Raw genomic sequence first — 19850 nt, forward strand, 5'->3', positions numbered from 1 at the left:
TGTGTGTGTGTGTGTGTGTGTGTGTGTAGAGATGGGGTTTTGCCATGTTGCCCAGGCTGGTCTCAAACTCCTGGGCTCAAGCGATGGCTCCAAGTGTTGAGATTACCGGCCTGAGCCATCCTTCCCGGCCCTAAAGGTTTTTTTGAGATTATGTATTTTACCTGCGAAATACATGGGTCAGAAAGATTTAGGAAAGTTGTTAGATAATTCGACCAACAAAATCTCCCGTCCTTTCCAGCTGTGACGGTGAGTTCTAAAGTCGAATTCATCTTTGGGGCTTCTCCCTGCAGGCATGCACCTTGCGTTGCACCTGCCGGACGATGAGCGGAGTCCTCCAGGCCTCCAGGGGGCGCAGATGGTCTTGTTTCCTTGCCGAGCATGCGCCATAGTTGTCTCTTCCCGGGCCGTGGGCTTGGGGTCGGAGCGCGCGTGCGCGGCGGCGGCGGCGGGGCGGAGCCTAGGCTGTCAGCAGGCCTAGGAGGAGGAAGGAACCTGCGGCGTGCGGTGTGAGGGGCGGGACCAGGCGGCTGGCGGAGGGTCCCGCTGGGGGAGGTCGGGCCATGCTGGCGGGCCGGGACGCGGGGCCTCTGGGGCCCGTGGTGGTCACCGCCGCCGTGGTGCTGCTGCTGAGCGGCGTGGGGCCGGCTCATGGCTCGGAGGACATCGTGGTGGGCTGCGGGGGCTTCGTCAAGTCGGACGTGGAGATCAACTACTCGCTCATCGAGGTGAGCGCCCGCCCCGCGGCCCGGGCCCGACTCGCGGCGGACCGCGGGTGGTTCAGCCTCTCTGGGCCGCGCTGGCCTCGCCTCTGACACCCCGGCGGCGTGGAGTCCTTGGAGCCCTTCTCTCTTCCGAGGCTCTGCTGTCCGCGGGCTCCCCGCAGTCCCTCTCCAGTTGCGCTGGAGGGGAGGTTCTTATCGTGGGGTCGCCTGCGGGCTGAGGGGTGCCAGACCCTAGGTTCTTCAAAACCCAGACTCAAGATCCTAACCCAGACCCCAAATCCCTTGGAGCCCAGACACCATTTCTTTAAACTGGGACCGCAGATCCCCTCGAATCAGATCCCCTGAAACTCAGATTTCCCCAAACCCGTATTACAGAACCTGTAGACCACATGTCCTATCCCGCAAACTCCACAGCCCAGAAATCCCCGAAGTTCTAACCCACTGCTCCCCCAAATCCCGCGGCATGATTTTAAAGAGCATAGATTCCCATCCTACAGATTCTGACCTGGGGCCAGAAAGGTATATTTTTATTTCTCCCGCGCCCCTCCACATCTGAAAATGGAGAGTTGTCAGCTGCCGTGATTGCCTTAATGAGTAGTTAGTTACTGGAATTACCCTAGAGATTTGTGTAGAATTTTTAAAAAATTAAGTTATAGTATAAAGTGCTGTTAAATATTTATCAGCCCAGTGGGATTATGACCCAGAAGGCTTTTCATAAAGAGGAAGGGGATGGGTGGAGGTAGGGGCAGAAGGTCACTTCCAGGGTAGATGGGAGAAGACCAGAGTGAGGCGTGGGCCTCCTTTTTGGGAGGGGATTTATGGTGGAGCAGGACAAGGAAGAGGAAAAGAGCAGGTGCCTTGGAGGTAATTTAGGCGAAAACGAAGGAAGAGGCTGGGAAATGCCAAGGAGAGAGACTGGGGAGTAAGACCCCGAAGATCGTCTGAAAGCACCTTTGAGTTGCCCCAGCGCTGGCCGTGAAGGGTGAACCACTGTGTTCTGCAAAGCGGGTTGCTAATGATTGGGGGAGGAGGAGAGAGTCAGTTCCGCACCCCACTAGCTCTGCGCCCTGGCTTTGAAGTCTCAGTTTTTGTACCTATAGGATGGTGCTGGGAGGGAAACTGTGGAACTCAGTAGATATATATCCTAAACAAGCCAATCTGCGATCTTCAAGGCGCCCTTGTTTGCTGCTTTTTTAGTCTGAAGAAGTCAGGCATTGAATGTATCTACCCGCTGGCAGCAACTGGCCTCCTAGGATTTCCTGGGTACATGTTTCTGGGTACCCATGCCGCCTCCTGCGTCTACTTCTCTGTGGGGACAGGGCATTTCAGACGATCAGGTGTGTTTCGGGTGGTATGGCCATAGATGGCACAGGGCATTGGAGAAACCGCCCAGGAAGGCTTCTTGCAACATGTAGTTTCCTGGGGTTCTGGAAGGAAGGGAAAGACAGCTAGGCACCCCCCTCCCCATACTAATAGTGACCTTGAGATCAGAGAGAAGGTTTTGTGGTCCATTTTGAAGTGTTTTCCTTAAGCTCAAGGGCTGCCCGTCCAGATGGTTTGGGACACTCATTCTTTTGTAATTCTGATTATGAAATCAGACATGTTAAATTGGTCATCTTGATGTATAGATAACATTGCCATCCTGTGTCCTAATTGTACTTTACGAAAGACATAGAAATAATCAAGGTATTTCACAGTCGTTTCTTGATTGTGTTTTTTGTGTTCCCGTGCAACTGCTTTCATTCCTCTCCAGCCTTCTCCCATCCTGGGCGTTTTTACATCATGTTCATTGAGTCAACAACGATTTATTAAGCCCCTGCGCATACTGAAGCCTTGTTCCGGGTGTGAATATAGCAGTGAGTGAACAAAATAGACACAACTCCCTACTCATGGGATTGACATTTTGTTCTTTAACAGGGACCTTACTGTTAAAAAAAAATTATACTGGTTGCTAATACTTTAACAATCAGGAGGTTTCACGTTAAAAGCTGGGTTCTTTATTTCTCTGGAAAACCAGCTGATTTTTGGGCTGCAGCAGTTGGCTTGGGTTATGTAGTGAACCAAATCCCTTTAGGTGAATGCCCCTTGTTGTTGCCTCCCTAACCCCTCTTGGCTGGTGAATTTCCAGTCTGTGCCTTAAATGCATACATCTGAATCTCTTTGTCACCTGTAACAAATTCACTGAGTACCTAGAGCAAGCAAGACGCTGTCTCAGGCCCCGTGGAACGTAAGTTGTGGTCACTGCCCTCAGAGAACCTGCATACAGGCTGCACCTAATTTCTCGTGAGTCGTTTCCCAAATGTTCAGTTTATGAGTTAGTGACTTTATACATCTTCTTAGCTGGTAAGATTCGACTCTTTCATTGCAGCTTGGGTATGGTCTGTTTCATGGTCACAGAGCATTAACATATTAGAGGTGAGGCTTTTAGATTCGTCAGACCCAACTGCTTCCTATTACTGATGTAGAAACTGAGCCTCAGAGTGGTCGAGCTGCTTGGGTACATTTAGGAAATTTTCCTTGAGCCCGGTGTGTTCCCTGCCTATTACGCTATGTTGCCTTTTTCTTTTTCTTCCTTTCTTTTTTTGATGTGGAGTCTTGCTCTGTTGCCAGGCTGGAGTACAGTGGTATGACCTCAGCTCACTGCAACCTCCACCTCTCAGGTTCAAGCGATTCTCCTGCCTCAGCTTCCTGAGTAACTGGGACTACAGGCGTGCGTCACCACACCAGGCTAATTTTTGTATTTTTAGTAGGGACGGGATTTCACCATGTTGGCCAGACTAGTCTCGATCTCATGACCTAGTGACCTGCCCGCCTCAGCCTCCCAAAGTGCTGGAATTACAGGCGTGAGCCACTGCGCCTGGCCTGATTCTGCTCTTTCATTGCAGCTTGGGTATGGTCTGTTTTATGGTCACATAGCATTAATATTTTAGAGGTGAGGCTTTTAGATGCATCAAACCCAACTGCTTCCTTTTGGAGATATAGAAACTCCGAGTGGTCAATCTGTGCAGGTACATTTAGGAAATTTTTCTTGAGCCCGGTGTGTTCCCTGCCTATTACACTGTGTTGCTTTTTTCCTCAGAGAGAGATATTAAATAGTAATACAAACTGCTTTTCTATTTTATTTTATTTTGTGACAGGGCCTCACATTGTTGCTTAGGCTGGAGTGCAGTGGCACCACCATAGCTCACCAAAGCCTCTGACTCCTGGCCTTACGCAGTTGTCCTGCCTCAGCCTCCCGAGTAGCCAGGACTACAGGCACATGCCATCATTCCTAGCCAAGTTTTTTTTCTAGTAGAGATGAGGTCCGGCTATGTTGCCCAGGCTGGTCTTGAACTCCTGGGCTCAAATGATCCTCCTCCTTTGGCCTCCCAGAGTGCTGGGATTACAGGCATGAGCCACCATGCCTGGCCACCGCAAACTGATCTTTCTTTGAATCCATATTCTGTAGCAGGTGCTTAATATGCGTCGATGTGAATCTGTACAACCACCTGAAAGGGTGTGGCTCTCTGACTACATGTGAAATTGAACATGAGCCTGCTGGAGGCCATGCAACGCATGGAAGACCCAGGCGGTATTTGGGCATCTTACTGGGATAACACTTGGTGTCTGGTAATGCTTAGAATGTAAGAGTTTTAGAGAGTCCTTGAGGAGAAGACAGATAGTGTCTTTTTGTTCTCTTTTTGTTCTGAGAATGAAAGTAATGAGAAAAGTTTCTAGATGAACCTTGCTCCAAATATTTGAAATTATTTAGAGTCAGTAAGGCAGATCTCTGGTCTTCATTCCAGGTCTTTAGTTTAGAAACAGAGGTGGGCCTCAAGAATTTGCATCTTATCTTACTTTATTAATATTATTACTGAGACAGAGTCTTGCTCTGTCTCCCAGGCTGGAGTGCAGTGGCATGGTCTTGGCTCACCACAACCTCCACCTCCTAGGTTCAAACAATTTTTCTGCCTCCCAGGTAGGTGGGACTGCAGGTGCCCGCCACCATGCCCAGCTAACTTTTGTTTGTATTTTTAGTAGAGACGGTTTCACCATGTGGTCAGGCTGGTCCAAATTCCTGACCTCAGGTGGTCCTCCTGCCTCAGCCTTCGGAAGTGCTGGGGTTACAGGAGTGAGCCGCTGCTCCCTGCCAAGAATTTGCATTTTAATAGTTACCTTGCTAATGGCAAAGTTGCAGATTTGTTTTAGACACAGAAACTTACATGAGTAACCTAGAGACAGCCACTAAAATAACAGAAAAGCATTGAAAAATAAGGCTTTGGGATACGCTGTAGGTGATTTCTAATCTGAAAATCATTGAGTCACATGATTTGGAAGAGACTTTGTTTATTTCCCTCTGTCCCCAGTAATGCACAGTGTTAAAAGCTGGCATATAGTAGGTGCTCAGTGAATGCATATTGACAGAGTGCATTCAGGTGTAACATGTGTGGTTATTTCTCAAAGGCAATGTTATGATTTCTGTTTTCCTTCCTTCCTTTCTAGATAAAGTTGTACACCAAGCATGGGACTTTGAAATACCAGACGGACTGTGCCCCTAACAATGGTTACTTTATGATCCCTTTGTATGATAAGGTAAGAGGGGAGGGCGCTTCCGTCTTTACTGCTTGTCACTTATGATGGGAAGTCTCTAGTGTGCCTGGCCAGGCTACACTGATCATACCCTTTCCTACACTAGCAAATGCTCATCTGTTTTGTAAATTATTAGTGGAATATGGTAATCCTAGCCACATTCGGAGGGAGAGAACTCACAAACAGCCTTGATGAATCAAGTGTCTCTCTATGTCTTCAGGGCCATTTGGCAACATCTAGAGAGGTTTGTGGTTGTGATATCTACGGCTCCGTGCTGCAGTTACCCCGTGAGTAGCACCCAGGCGTGGAGCTAAATGTGCTACGGTGCTGCCCACAACAGCCCAGATGTCAGTGGTGCCAGGGTTGAGAAACTGATTTCATACAACCCTTTACTTGCAAGCAGCTTAAAATACTATTAAAACAATTGTACAGGTAATATATGAATTCATGAGCTTTGTGAAAAAAAGTCAAGGTCTTTAGAAATAGTTAAAATATATTTGTACCCTTTTCCCTCCAATTATACCTCCCTCTGTAGTGGTAACCTCTGATAAAGTTTTTTTTGTTTTGTTTTCTCTTTTGAAATGGAGTCTCACTCTGCCGCACAGGCTGGAGTACAGTGGCACGATCTTGGCCCACTCCAACCTCTACCTCCCAGGTTCAAGCAAATCTCCTTCATCAGCCTCCCAAGTAGCGAGGATTACAGGAGCATGCCACCATGCCCAGCTAAATTTTTGTATTTTTAATAGTGATGGGGTTTCACCACGTTGGCCAGGCTGGTTTTGAACTCCTGACCTGAAGTGATCCACCCGCCTCGGCCTGCCAAAGTGCTGGGATTACAGATGTGAGCCACTGCGCCCAGCCCTCTGATAAAGTTTCATTGTGCGTCCTAACAGATTGCTTTCTATTTAGAGTTATGCAGATATCCATGGATACACATGCATATGCATATATGCAAATACACGCAAACATATGTACACATAGATATGTATCCACAACCACCTCTGCTTATATAATCCCATCCTCCCACATATAAACCTTTTATTTGGAAATATAGATTCATACAAAGTTGCAAAAATAGTCAATATATGTAGTTTTGATTTTGATTTTTTTTTTTTTAATACAAGTAGAATCAAACAATAGGATTTATTCTGCAGTTTCATTTTTTTTCCCCTGTGTTAATGCTTTCATTACCAGAGGGACATTTGGTTTTTTCCCCTTGCATGCTTTCAACGTTAGTGTGAATAGATCTACTGCCTTCTTTTCTTTTTTTTTTTTTTTTTTTTTTTGAGATGGAGTCCCACTCCGTCACCCAGGCTGCTAGAGTGCTGTGGCGCGATCTTGGCTCAGTGTGACTTCTGCCTCCCAGGTTTGAGTTGATTCTTCTGCTCCAGCCTCCTGAGTTGCTGGGATTACAGGTGCCCATCAACACGCCCAGCCAATTTTTTTTTGTGTTTTTGTACAGATGAGTTTCACCATGTTGGCCAGGCTGGTTTTGAACTCCTGACCCCTGGTGACCCGCATGCCTCGGCCTCTCAAAGTACTGGGATTACAGGAGTAAGCCACCATGCTCAGCCTGCTGCCTTCTTTTTAATCATTTCATAGTGTGTCAGAATCAAACCCAAATTGTAATTTATTTAACTACTTCCCTCTTGATGGACGTATAGACTTTCCCCAGTTTTAAAATAATAGTAATTGTCATTACTAATAACACACCAGGAAATATTCTTGAACTTAACTCTTCATCCATAATGCATAGGATTGATTTCTAGGGGTGGGCTAGTTGGGTCTGTTCTGAAATCTGTTTAGTTAGTTTTTAACAGCATCAGTCTTAAGAAACCAAGCGGCTGGGCGTGGTGCCTCATGCCTAGCACTTTGGGAGGCTGAGGCAGGCAGATTGCCTGAGCTCAGGAGTGTGAGACCAGCCTGTGCAACATGGTGAAACCCTGTCTCTACTAAAATACAAAAAAATTAGCCAAATGTTGTGGTGCATGCCTGTAGTCCCAGCTACTTGGGAGGCTGAGGCTGGAGGATCTCTTGAACACAGGGGATGGAGGTTGCAGTGAGCTGAGATCACACCACTTCACTCCAGCCTGTGTGACCGAGCAAGATTCCATCTCAAAAAAAAAAAAAAAAAAAAAGAAAGAAACCAGGGTGATGAGTAAAATCTAGTTTTATTTATTGAATTTATGAGTTAATGTGTTGTTTAGAGACAGGATCTCCCTCCGCTGCCCATGCTGGAGTGCAGTGGCATGATGGTTATGCGTCACTGTAGCATTGACCTGGGCTCAAGTGATCCTCATACCTCCACCTCCTGAGTAGCTAAGACTATAGGTGCCTGCCACCACACCCAGCTAATTTTTTTTTTTTGAGGCGGAGTTTCGCTCTTGTTGCCCAGGCTGGAGTGCAATGGCGCGATCTCGGCTCAGCGCAACCTCCGCCTCCTGGGTTCAGGCAATTCTCCTGCCTCAGCCTCCTGAGTAGCTGGGATTACAGGCATGCGCCACCATGCCCAGCTGATTTTTTGTATTTTTAGTAGAGACGGGGTTTCACCATGTTGACCAGGATGGTCTCGATCTCTTGACCTCGTGATCCACCCGCCTTGGCCTCCCAAAATGCTGGGATTACAGGCGTGAGCCACCGCGCCTGGCCCCCAGCTGATTTTTTAAGAAAATTTTTTGTACAGATGGGATCTTGCTATGTTGCTCAGGCTGGTCTCGAACTCCTGGCCAAGCAATCCCTCTGCCTTGGCCTCCCACAGTGTTGGGATTATAGGTGTGAGGTACTGTGCCTGGCCAAACCTAGTTTTAAGAAGCGACTCCAGTTCCTGAAGATATGCTAACTTGTGCAGCAATAGGCATGTGAGGGCTTAATGGGAGACTCAGTTAGTAGAATTAATAGTATGTTTAATATTGAAAGACAGTGAGTAGCTGAACCTAGTGTCTTGAGAACTCACAAGTGGGCTTCAACACTGTCTTCTGATTGTTTAGATGAAAACTTCTGGTGTTCAGCTTCAGCTTGTAGCATCTGAAGAAGAACAAGGGTTTACTCTTTGAATTTCATTTCCGATGTAAAATTTTTAGATTAAATGGTAACACTAAACCAAATTAAACCAGAGTCACAGTTCTCATTTCTTGAAATTTTATTTACTTTTTTCTTTTAGGGGGATTTCATTCTGAAGATTGAGCCTCCCCTAGGGTGGAGTTTTGGTAAGTTAACTGAATCACAAGACATTCTTCGTAAGATTAGATTATGGCTGGGAATGGTGGCTTACATTGGTAACGCCAGCACTTTGGGAGGCCGAGGCAGGCAGATCACAAGGTCAGGAGTTTGAGACCATCCTGGCAAACATGGTGAAACCGTATCTCTACTAAAAATACAAAAGTCAGCCAGACGTGGTGGTGCATGCCTGTAATCCCAGCTACTTGGGAGGTTGAGGCAGGAGAATTGCTTGAATCCAGGAGGCGGAGGTTATAGTGAGCCAAGATAGTACCACTGCACTCCAGCCTGGGTGAAAGATCAAAACTCCGTCTCAAAAAAAAAAAATTATATGCCAGGTATTAATTTACATTAGTAGGGTGCATACACTCTTAAAATATTAAGGACCATTTTCAGTATGGAAGAGGGTTGAATTCCTCCCCTCCCTGTCCCCATCACTCTGGTTTAGTTTGGATTTAATCTACCTTAAGGCTTCCTGTCACCTTTGAAAAATAGACATCTTTTCTTGTACCTTTCTGAAAACTCTGCCTTTTCAGTTTCACTCCTTACGTGGCAGCAGATCAGTATAGAAGCCAAGAGTGGGGACTTGGTTCCTGTCCCAGGATGGCTTCTTTTTTTAGCTTCCTCAGTTTTTTAATCTTTTATGTAATTAATTGCAATATTTAAACATTGTGAGATCTCTCATAAAAATCCCGATTTATGTTCCAAGAGATTACAATATCTGTCAGCCTTAAGCCTTACCAGTTAAATAACGACCTTGGGCAGGTTACTTCCCTGTGTCAGCCTGGCTCCTCACTGTTGAGGCAGGGTGGTTATAGTCCATGCCCCACAAGGTACTTGGAGGTTGAATAAACCAATAATGAGTGTTCAGAGTGGCTGGCACGTAATTACCAAGCACTCAGTACTCAGAAACAGCTCTTCTGCATACTTTGCAACAAAAGCTCCAAACTTTCCTCATATAATTGCCTTCAAGCATAGCTGGAGAGTTGAGAATGGGGTTGAGATCAGAAGAGAGGGTCTATTTTGATGTAGCATACATTTTTGAAGAGGAGAGACTCTTGATGTTTCAGTAGAGCAGATGTGAGTGACCCCCAGTCCATACCTTGGGAAGAGGAATGGGGACCACCATTGTTGATATCAGGCTTACCTTTGCATTAGACAAGGAAGAATTTAGCATCTGCCATCACCAAGGCTAAAATGAAGCTCAGGCAGCTGACAGCTAATTTGGCTCAGTGAGAGCAGCTCTTTATTAGTTTTTAGTCAGGGGTGGGGTGGAGGGTGTCTGGCTGGTATGTTCCAGAAAGCTGGCGAGGAATGCAGCCCTGAGAGGAATGCTCATGGTCAAAGCAGAAATCTAGACTGGTGGCCTGCAGGAGTGTTGTGTTTGCCACCCCACCCCATCCCCAACTGATGCTGTTGATAAGCTTTTTAATTGAGTTATGCTTTCACAAAAGTGCCCTGGATAAATTTTCACAAAGTGAACACACCCATGTATCCACCACCCAGATGATGGGAGAGCACTTCACCAGCACCCCAGAAGTCCCCATCCTGGGTGCTCATTAGCCATCCTGCCCCACCCCCCAGGTGACCACCACCCTGAGCTTCTAAAAATTAGAGATCCATTTGGTCCGTTTTGAACTTTATACAAACGCAATCATGCAGGGTGCTTTTTAATATCTGGTTTCTTCCTGTCAGCATTGTGAGCTTTCTTTGTATCATTTGCAGCTCTAGTTCATTCTCTTTGCTGTTCAGAATTCTGATGCATAAATATAAAATGATTTATATTTTATGAAATATATTTTCTTTTTCTTTTTTTGAGACTGAGGGAGTGCTGTGGCACAGTCTTGGCTCACTGCAACTTCTGCCCAGGTTCAAGTAATTTTTGTGCCTCAACCTCCTGAGTAGATGGGATTATACACCACCATGCCCGGCTAATTTTTGTATTTTTGGCAGATATGGGGTTTTACTACGTTGACCAGGCTTGTATTGAACTCCACACTTCAAGTAATCCACTTGCCTTGGCCTCCCAAAGTGTTGGGGTTACAGGCATGAGCACCATGCTTGGCCTATATTGATATTTTATGTTTATATTTTATATCGGTGATCTCTTCTGTTGATGGCCGTTTGGGTTGCTTCCTGATTTTGGCCACTGAGAGTAGTGCTCCTGTGAACATTCTTGTATGTATTTTTTGATACACATGTTTCTGCATTTGTGCTGAGTACGTACCAGGCATAAAGTTGCTGAGCCATGGAGTTGATACATGCTCAGCCTAAGTATTTCCAAACATCCAAAGTAGATGCACTGGTTTGTGTTCTACCAACAGTGTACAAGGGTTTCCATTGTTCCACATCCTAGTCAACACTTGGTATGGTCAGTTTTTTTCATTTTAGACATTCTGGTGGGGGTGTCGTATCATCTCACTCTGGTCTTGATTTGCATTCCTCTGATGGCCAATGAAGTTGCACACTTTTTTGTATGTTTATTTGCCATGGGCTATTTTTGTGAGATTTCTGTTCAAGTCTTTTGCCCATTTTTTATTGGAATCTGTGTGTGTGTGTGTGTGCTTGTACGTGTGCATGTGAACATGTGTGTAATTCTTCATTTTACCTGAAAATCTCATCTCAAGGTTTTCCTTTTTGTTCTCTACTCATTGCTCCACATTCTTCCTAACGTTTCAAAAACTCAGCTTTAACCCCATTATGATGAACTCTTCAGTTTTTTAAAAAATGGAGTTAATTGCTGATACTGAAAAGTCAAGAAATGGTATATAAAATCCAGATTTCCAGTTTTTTGGAGAAGTTGGAAGCTCTGGCAAAGCATGGCCGTGGTTGGCAGACTAGAATGGTGGTTGCCCCCTTTCAGTTTACCGTCATAATCCCCCGAGGGTGCTCCGCTCACTTTGAACCCAAAAGGCACCTGCAGCGTTGGAGTTTGTGGCCCTGGTTTAACATCGCTGAGCTCATGTACTTGGTCAGGGAACAGATCCAGAGCCAGACTTTTAGGGTTGAATTGGGGCTCTGTCACTCGGAAGCTCTGTGATCTTGGGAGCTCCTTTAACCGTTCTGTGCCTCGATTTACCCCTCAGTAAATTTTGGCTATTACTGCCTGCTTCTTAAGATAATTGTGAGGGTTAAATGCACTCACCTAAGTGCCTGGTCTGTGATGAGCATTCAGTAAATAAAATTACTTGGTGCTCACTGAATTTCCACTGGCACCCTGAGATATAACTTGGCTGAAAGGCTGTTGTAAAATTATTTTATACTCTAAACACGAGTTCTCTCTGGGGCAGGAAACTAGGTGGCTAAGGGGATAGGGGTGAGAGGGAGACTTTCCCCAGCATACCTTTTTGTTCCTTTGGATTTGGAAACACACATGTATATTAATTGTTCAAAAATAAAATGAAAACTGAACAATAAAATATGTTCTACTTAGATAGGTTCACTGTACCCCAAAACTAAGCTTGCCTCTGTGTCTTGTGCTCCTGTTTCCTCCCCCGCTTCATCCTCAGAGCCGACGACCGTGGAGCTCCGTGTGGATGGAGTCAGTGACATCTGCACAAAGGGTGGGGACATCAACTTTGTCTTCACTGGCTTCTCTGTGAACGGCAAGGTTTGTCTTTGGAACTTGATTATTTTTCCTGTTCACTCTATAATGTATACTAAATCCTTTCTTTAAAAAATGTAGGATATTTTAACCTGGGGACTTTGATCCCACAGGGGACCCATGAATAAGTGGCAAGAGAGCCTGTGAACCCTGCACTCCACCCTGTGTAGAATGCAGCAGGTGTGCTTAGGTGTGAGATTGAGGTTGCTGGTCGTTCCCTCTGCTCCCAGGCAATAGGCTGTTAGTGTTTCTTTCTTTTATTTTGTGACAGGGTCTTGCTCTTTTGCCCAGGCTAGAGTGCAGTGGTGCAATCTTGACTCACTGCAGCCTCTACCTCCCAGGTTTAAGTGATTCTCCTGCTTCAGTCTCCCGAGTAGCTGGGATTGCAGGTGCATGCTACCACGCCCAGCTATTTTTTGTATTTTCATTAGAGATGGGCTTTCGCTGTGTTGGTCAGGCCGGTCTTGAACTCCTGATCTCAAGTGATCTGCCTGCCTTGGCCTCCCAAAGTGCTGGGATCCCAGGTGTGAGCCATGCACCTAGCAGCTATTAGAGTTTATGCCAGGGATGGCCTTTTACAGGGATGTGGAGTTGGAAGGATACACTCCCTAAGCCTCGTGGGGTCTTACTCTCCCTGTGGGTGAACTGAAGTCAGCTTCTTCCTGAGATAGAGTGTACCTGCTTTTGCCACTCACCTGGGAGGATTCCCAGCATTTAAATTCTGAGATTTTTTTTGCACTGCCGTGGTGGTGTGAATTTAGAGTGCTAATGAGTGTTTACCCCAGCTCCCCTAGATTCAGATTCTCAGGGGAGAGTTGTTTTTCCTCCACCCGTCCTGTGCCTGAGGTTGAGATGTGCTTTTTTCCTTCCTGCCCTTTTCTTCATGATGCGTTTATTTCTCCTTTACGTTTGTGTTGAGGGCGAGGCCCATCCGTCCCAGCTGTATGTGTGGATTTCTTGTTCTACGTAGGATGGAGTGCAGGGTTCACAGGCTCTCTTGCCCTTTATCTGTGGGTCCCCCGTGGGATCAAAGTCCCCAAGTTAAAATATCCTGCATTTTTTAAAGAAAGAAGAGATGAAGGAGATGGGGATCTTGGGTATTTTTTTCTTTCTCAGTGATTTGCAAAATAATGGTGTTTTTTTTTTTTTTTTTTTTTTTTTTGAGACAGAGTCTCGTGCTGTAGCCTAAGCTGGAGTGCAGTGGTGCAGTCTCTCACTGCAACCTCCATCTCCTGGGTTCGAGCAATTCTCCTGCCACAGCCTCCCCAGTAGCTGGGATTACAGGCATGTGCCATCATGCCCAGCTAATTTTTGTATTTTTATTTATATTTACTTATTTCTGGGATTACAGGCATGCACCATGACACCTTGCTAATTTCTCTATTTTTAGTAGAGGCAGGGTTTCCCCATGTTGGCCAAGCTGGTCCCAAACTCCTGACCTCCGGTGATCTGCTCACCTTGGCCTCCCAAAGTGCTGGGAGTACAGGTGTGAACCTCTACACCTGGCCAGGCCAATAATGGTGAATCTTTAGCTGAAGATGTCTTAGATTCATTGAAATAGAGTCTTATTTTACCTTACTGTTCCCTCTCCTACCTCATCCCCAGGAACGATACCCATGATTTATATCATCTTTTCAATGGGATTGTTGACCCAAAGAAGGTTCCTGGCTCCACCTGGGGGTTGTAAGCAGTTGCCAGTGCTTTGAGAGGAGGGTCCTTTGCTGGGTGGGGCCTAATCTTCTTCTCCACGGCAGGTCCTCAGCAAAGGGCAGCCCCTGGGTCCTGCGGGAGTTCAGGTGTCCCTGAGAAACACTGGGACTGAAGCAAAGATCCAGTCGACAGTTACACAGCCCGGCGGAAAGTGAGTAGCATCCTGTCTCTCAGTCTTGCCTTAGAGCCAGGCTGTGATGGGGTCACAGAGCTGGGTTTGGGTGTTTGGATTCAGGGAATCCTGGGTTCAGATCCTGATTCAGCCTTTTAACCTTGGGTGAGTTCATGCCCCTCAGAGCGTTGAGTTCCCCGTGTGTGAAATGGAAGCCATTTGACCCTTCTTGCCTAGCATTGATGGGATGATTAAATATGAGTTAATACCAGCCAGACACATTGGCTTGTGGCTATAATCCCGGCACTTTGGGAGGCCAGGGTGGGAGGATCACTTGAGTTCAGGAGTTTGAGACCAGCCTGGACAACATAGGGAGACTGAATCTCTACAAGTAATTTAAAAAATTATATGAAGCAGAGTCCCATAGAGGAAAAAAATTACCTGGGCATGGTGGCATGCTCCTGTGGTCCCAGCTACTCAGGAGGCTGAGGCAGAAGGATTGCTTGACCCTGGAAGGTTGAGGCTGCAGTGAGCCATGATCATGTACCACTACACTCCAGCCTCAGCAGCAGAGTAAGACCCTGTCTCAGACAAACAGAAAAAAGAGTTAATACCCATAATGTACCTGCTGCAGGGCCTGGGGCTTAGTGGGCCTTCATTAGCAGCTCAGCCTGGCTCTGGAGCCCACCAGCCTGGGCTTGGATCCCAGCTCCCCAATTTGCTGGCTGTTTGACCTGGGACAGGTTCCTTAACCCTTCTATGCCTCTGTTTCCCCTTTGGTAAATGAAGATAATTGTGGAACATACCTCCTAAGGTTACTGGAAAGACGAAATTAATATTACTTCAAACTGCCCGGCATGTTAGCTCAGTTAGGATTAGAAAAAATCATTATCATTATTATCTCGAAAGTGTTTTGTAGTTGGAAGTGATGATTAACTGACCTGCTGAGTCAAATGTAAAACATTTATTTAATGGATATATATAGTTGTAAATGTTCCGTATGTGCCAAGATTAATACCAGAATAGTTCAAACTGATAATTTTGAAAGTGATCAAATCATTACTGACTCCATCAATATCCAAACTGACTAAATTGCAAAGTAGAAGTTTATAATGAGTCAGTAAGTCATTCAATTTTAAAGTTATTGTTGAAACTAGTTTTCGTTTTTGAAATGTTTACTTCTCCTTGATTAGTGCCTCTCCAGCCCTGGTCTGTAGCAGGAATATGGAGCTATAATTTTTTTCTGGGCTTGTAGTTTGGTGTTGACCTTACTAGAAAAAAATAGCCTTCTGAATCCATTTCATCTGTACTCACTGAAACAATGATAGTGACTTGTAGCACTGAGCTATTACGAAAATGAAATAGAAACTCAGTCTTACCAAGACTTGGTAGTAACGGGATTTCCAAGCCCTATCCAGTTATTACAGGCAACATTTGATGTAATAAAATACTGCAGACGAAGAAATCAAACACTTTTTATAGTTTATTTCACTGGAATTAGCCTTCTAATTGTCAGTTGCCTTGCAAATTTAAAGGGCTAAACATGTTAGTATACTGGCAGTAGCATTTGCAGCCTGAGCTCGGCTCACTCTAGTGTTAGTCTGTCTGTGGCTAGTAGAGTCATTTTCATCAACTGCTGGTTTCTCATCTCAGTTGTTTGGTTCAAAAACCCAGACTAGCTTATCTATTTCTGTAAAGGCTTTTTTGTGGGATTCAAAGCTTGTCATGGTTTACTCCGCCGTGTGTCATTAGCATCATCTTGTGTCAGTGTCCCCTCCCCCTCAACCTGTGCATCCGTTCTGCTCTTGTCACCCCACTTCTTCCTTCCCACATGTTCCCTTGGACACTTCTGTTCCCTTCTGCTTGTCAGTTCGTGCCTGTCACCTCTGTCAAACCCAGTCAAATGTTGTGTGACTGATCCCTGCTGTGCTACAAGGGCTGGTTTTATGCCAGAGATCCTGAGTTTAAGGGAGACCTAAGCGCTCCTCCTTCCTACCAGCACATGGAACACCCCTCCTGGCACACAGTAAGTGCTCTTTGATGCAGATTTGAACAGTGGAGGATTGAATTTCATTCATGCTCATTTAACCAGTTAATGGCAAATGGGTGATAATTCCATCATTGTTTTCTTGTACTGCCAACGTTAATCATAAAATTAGAAATACTGAGGTTATTTGGAGAAAGTTAAATGGTTATTTTGTATTTCTTAGGTTTGCGTTTTTTAAAGTTCTGCCTGGAGATTATGAAATCCTTGCAACTCATCCGACCTGGGCATTGAAAGAGGTGAGTGTGATGGCTATGTCTGTAGCCATGCCAGTAATATGCTGGCTTGGGGATAAAGGTAGGGGTTTTCAGTTGAGATTTTGAAAAGAATTGATGGTTTTTCCAGGAGTAGATGAAGAAACATTGGTGCTGTTGATGAGTTTGGTGGTTATTTATGAGGTGTAACTCCTCACTGTAGGAGATGTTGCTTGTGTTGGTTTCAGTTTTAGGTGACAATGTTGTCCTCCTGCTGTGAAATAGATCTGTTTTATTAACCATAGCTATTTTAAACTAAATCAACAACAGAAGGCCCTGATGAGATTTATTTGTTGTTCTTTTTTCTGCCTGAAACAGAAATCTGTAAATATACTAAACATTCTAGTAACTGTGGTACGTGTGCCCAAGAAGAATGTATAAGAATGTTTATCGGCGGGGCAAGGTGGCTCATGCCTGTAATCCCAGCACTTTGGGAGGGCAAGGCAGGTCGATCACCTGAGGTCGGGAGTTCGAGACTGGCCTCACCAACATAGAGAAATCCAGTCTCTACTAAAATTACAAAATGAGGCAGGTGTGGTGGCGCATGCCTGTAATCCCAGCCACTCAGGAGGCTGAGGCAGGAGAATTGCTTGAACCTGGGAGGCAGAGGTTGTGGTAAGCCTAGATCACACCACTGCACTCCACCCTGGGCAACAAGAACCTTTATTGCAGCATTGTAAGAGCAAAATATTGTAAATGTCTTTTAAGAGAAGAAATGTCTTAAATGTCTTTTAAGAGAAGACCTAAATGTCTTTTAAGAGAAGAAAGGATTGTGGTTCTTCATACAATAGGCTGCTATATGTCAGCAATAATGAATAAACCAGAGCTGCATATATCAGTGTAACTACATTTCAAAACAGAGTTGAAAGAAATATGATTTAAATACTTGCGATAACATTGTTTATGGATACAGTCTATTTTTTTTTTTTTTTTTTTTTTTTTTTGCGATTGAGTCTCGTTCTCTCACCCAGGCTGGAGTGCAGTGGTGTGATCTTGGCTCATTGCAACCTCGGCCTCCTGGGTCCAAGCTATTCTGCTTCACCCTCCTGAGCCAGCTGCATTACAGGTGTGCACCACTATATCCAGCTAATTATTTTATTTTTCGGATAGACGGGGTTTTGCCATGTTGGCCAGACTGGTCTCGAATTCCTGACCTCAAATGATCTACCACCCTCAGGCTCTCAAAGTAGTGGGATTACAGGGCGCCTGGCCCAGACAGATACAGTTGTTTTTTGTTTTTTTTTTCAACAGGGTCTTGCTCTGTTGCCCAGACTAGAATATAGCATTGGCATATTCATGGCTCATTGCAGCCTCCAGTTCCTGGCCTTAAGCGATCCTTCCACCTTGGCCTCCCGAGGAGCGGGGACTACAGGCATGTGTCACTGCACCTGGCTAAGGATGCAGTCTTTTTTTGTTTTTTTACACAGAGTCTTGTCACCCAGGCTGGAGTGCAATGGTGCGATCTTGGTTCATTGCCACCTCCACCTCCAAGGTTCAAGTGATTCTCCTGCCTCAGCCTCCTGAGTTGCTGGGATTACAGGCACCTGCCACCATGCCTGGCTAATTTTTGTATTTTTAGTAGAGATGGGGAGGATACAGCCTTCATAGAAAAATTATGAAGACATGCATGGGAATAGCAAACACTGTTCAAAATGATACTGACTTCTAGAGGAAGAGGGAGGAAGGGGATTTGAGGGTATGCCAGCATCTTTAATTGTATTTCTACTTTTTAAATTTCTTCAGCTGGTTAGAAGGTATGTAAGTGTTCTTTAGTATATTTTCTTTTTGTTTGACCGAAATAGTTTATAGTTAAAGATCAAAAAAGGATGAAGATCAAAATAGTGTGAAAGACCAAATTAAAATAAGTCTTAAGGAACTTCTTGACATATTAGCTCCTGTGTTGGTACTGAAGCTGTGTCTCATTTTTTGCTAAAGAATCATTGGAATCAGTATTTCAGCTTTTATTCTGTAGGTTTTATTATTTTTTTTTTACTCTGTAGGTTTTATGCATTTATAATTGATGATAGTTTCACACCTAGATGTCTCTTCATACTATTTATGACTTTTGGTTTTGAGGATTTTTCTCTTCTGGAGCAACATTTAAAAATACTTTATTCGAGGCTTGGCGTGGTGGCTCATGCCTGTGATCCCAGCACTTTGGGAGGCCGAGGTTGGTGGATCTCTTGAGGTCAGGAGTTTGAGACAAGCCTGGCCAACACGGTGAAACCCTATCTCTACTAAAAATACAAAAATTATCCAGGCATGGTGACATTTGCCTGTAATCCCATCTACTTGGGAGGCTGAGGCAGAAGAATCCCTTGAACCTGGGAGGTGGAGGTTGCAGTGAGCCAAGATTGTGCCATTGCACTGCAGATTTGGTGGCAGAGCGAGACTCTGTCTCAAAAAAAAAAATTTTTTTTTTGATTTGAAATGAAAGGGCTTACACATTTATAAATAGAAGAGATTTTGAGGTTTACATTGTATGTTACTTAGAAGAATCTGAGTTTATTAATATGAAATTGGGATTTTAAAGTAAAGCATGTTGTTAGAGGTCAGGATTATGTTTATCTTTCTGGGGGGTTAGTGACCGGAAGCAAGTGTGAGGAGCATTTCTGGGGTGCTGGTGCTATTCTGTTGGGTGACTGGTGCCCAGTTTGTGACAAGCCCTGTGCTGTATGCTTAGAAGACGTGCAGTTTTCTCTATGTAAATTGTACTTTAACAAAAATGTTTAAAAACATGCACATATTGTGAAAAGAACAACTTAACAGAAATTAAACAGAGTTTAATTGAGCACAGAATAATTTGTCAGTTAGGCAGCCTCCTGAGCCAGAATAGGTTTACATCGACTGTGGCACTGTTGCTGATTGGAAAGGGTTTATGGACAGAAAAAAGAAAGTGGCGGACAGAAAGCGGAAGTGAGGTACAGAAACAGTTGGCCTGGTTACAGCTGGGCGTTTTTCTTACTTGCACACGGTTTGAACCGTTTGCCGCCTGTGAGTAGTTGAAGGATGGCTGTTGGAATTGGCTGAGGCTTGGCACAAAATACACAGAAACCTTTAGGCCAAACGTAAAACATGTAAGGAGGCAGCTTTAGGCTAATCTTCAGTTAACACTATCATTACATGTAGAAAAAAAGCAAAATATGCTCTTTAAAAAAATTGGAACATATAGAGGACTGTAAAGCAGTGGAAACAAAGTTAGAAATTCGGGAAGATGGAAAAGTATACAAGTAAAAATACCACCATATAGACAAAATCATTATTTACATTTTGTCACATTTCCTTTCGCTTCATTTTGGGCATTAAAAAATGATTGGCCTGGTATGGTGGCACACGCCTGTAATCCCAGCACTTTGGGAGCCTGAGGCGGGTGGATCACCTGAGATTAGGAGTTTGAGATCAACCTGGCCAACATGGTAAAACCCTATCTCTACTAAAAGTACAAAAATTAACCGGATGTGGTGGCGGGTGTTTGTAATCCCCGCTACTCTGGAGGCTGAGGCAGGAGAATCGCTGGAACCCAGAAGGCAGAGGTTGCAGTGAGCCAAGGTTGTGCCATTGCACTCAAGCCTGGTTGACAGAGCTAGACTCTGTCTCAAAAAAAAAAAAAAAAAAAAAA

At 44.9% G+C, this 19850-nt stretch overlaps 1 protein-coding gene across 3 annotated transcripts in view; it reads left to right on the plus strand.

Annotated features, from left to right (window-relative positions):
* The first annotated feature begins 403 nt into the window (after positions 1 to 403).
* Positions 404 to 19850, plus strand: part of LOC116526475 (nodal modulator 1) — a 64851-nt gene continuing 45404 nt past the window's right edge. For 2 of the 3 annotated variants that reach the window (XM_032242792.1, XM_032242793.1), the window contains exons 1-6: positions 404 to 725; positions 5205 to 5294; positions 8452 to 8497; positions 12017 to 12117; positions 13866 to 13972; positions 16144 to 16216. In XM_032242792.1, the coding sequence (XP_032098683.1) occupies positions 561 to 725; positions 5205 to 5294; positions 8452 to 8497; positions 12017 to 12117; positions 13866 to 13972; positions 16144 to 16216 (582 nt within the window). In that variant the 5' untranslated portion in view covers positions 404 to 560. Of the gene's footprint in view, positions 726 to 1222; positions 1242 to 5204; positions 5295 to 8451; positions 8498 to 12016; positions 12118 to 13865; positions 13973 to 16143; positions 16217 to 19850 lie in introns of those variants that run through there. The other variant, XM_032242795.1, reaches the window with a different exon arrangement.

Source organism: Sapajus apella, unplaced genomic scaffold (assembly GCF_009761245.1).
Source record: "Sapajus apella isolate SASKATOON/1434 unplaced genomic scaffold, GSC_monkey_1.0 scaffold51, whole genome shotgun sequence".
Classification (NCBI taxonomy): Eukaryota; Metazoa; Chordata; class Mammalia; order Primates; family Cebidae; genus Sapajus; species Sapajus apella.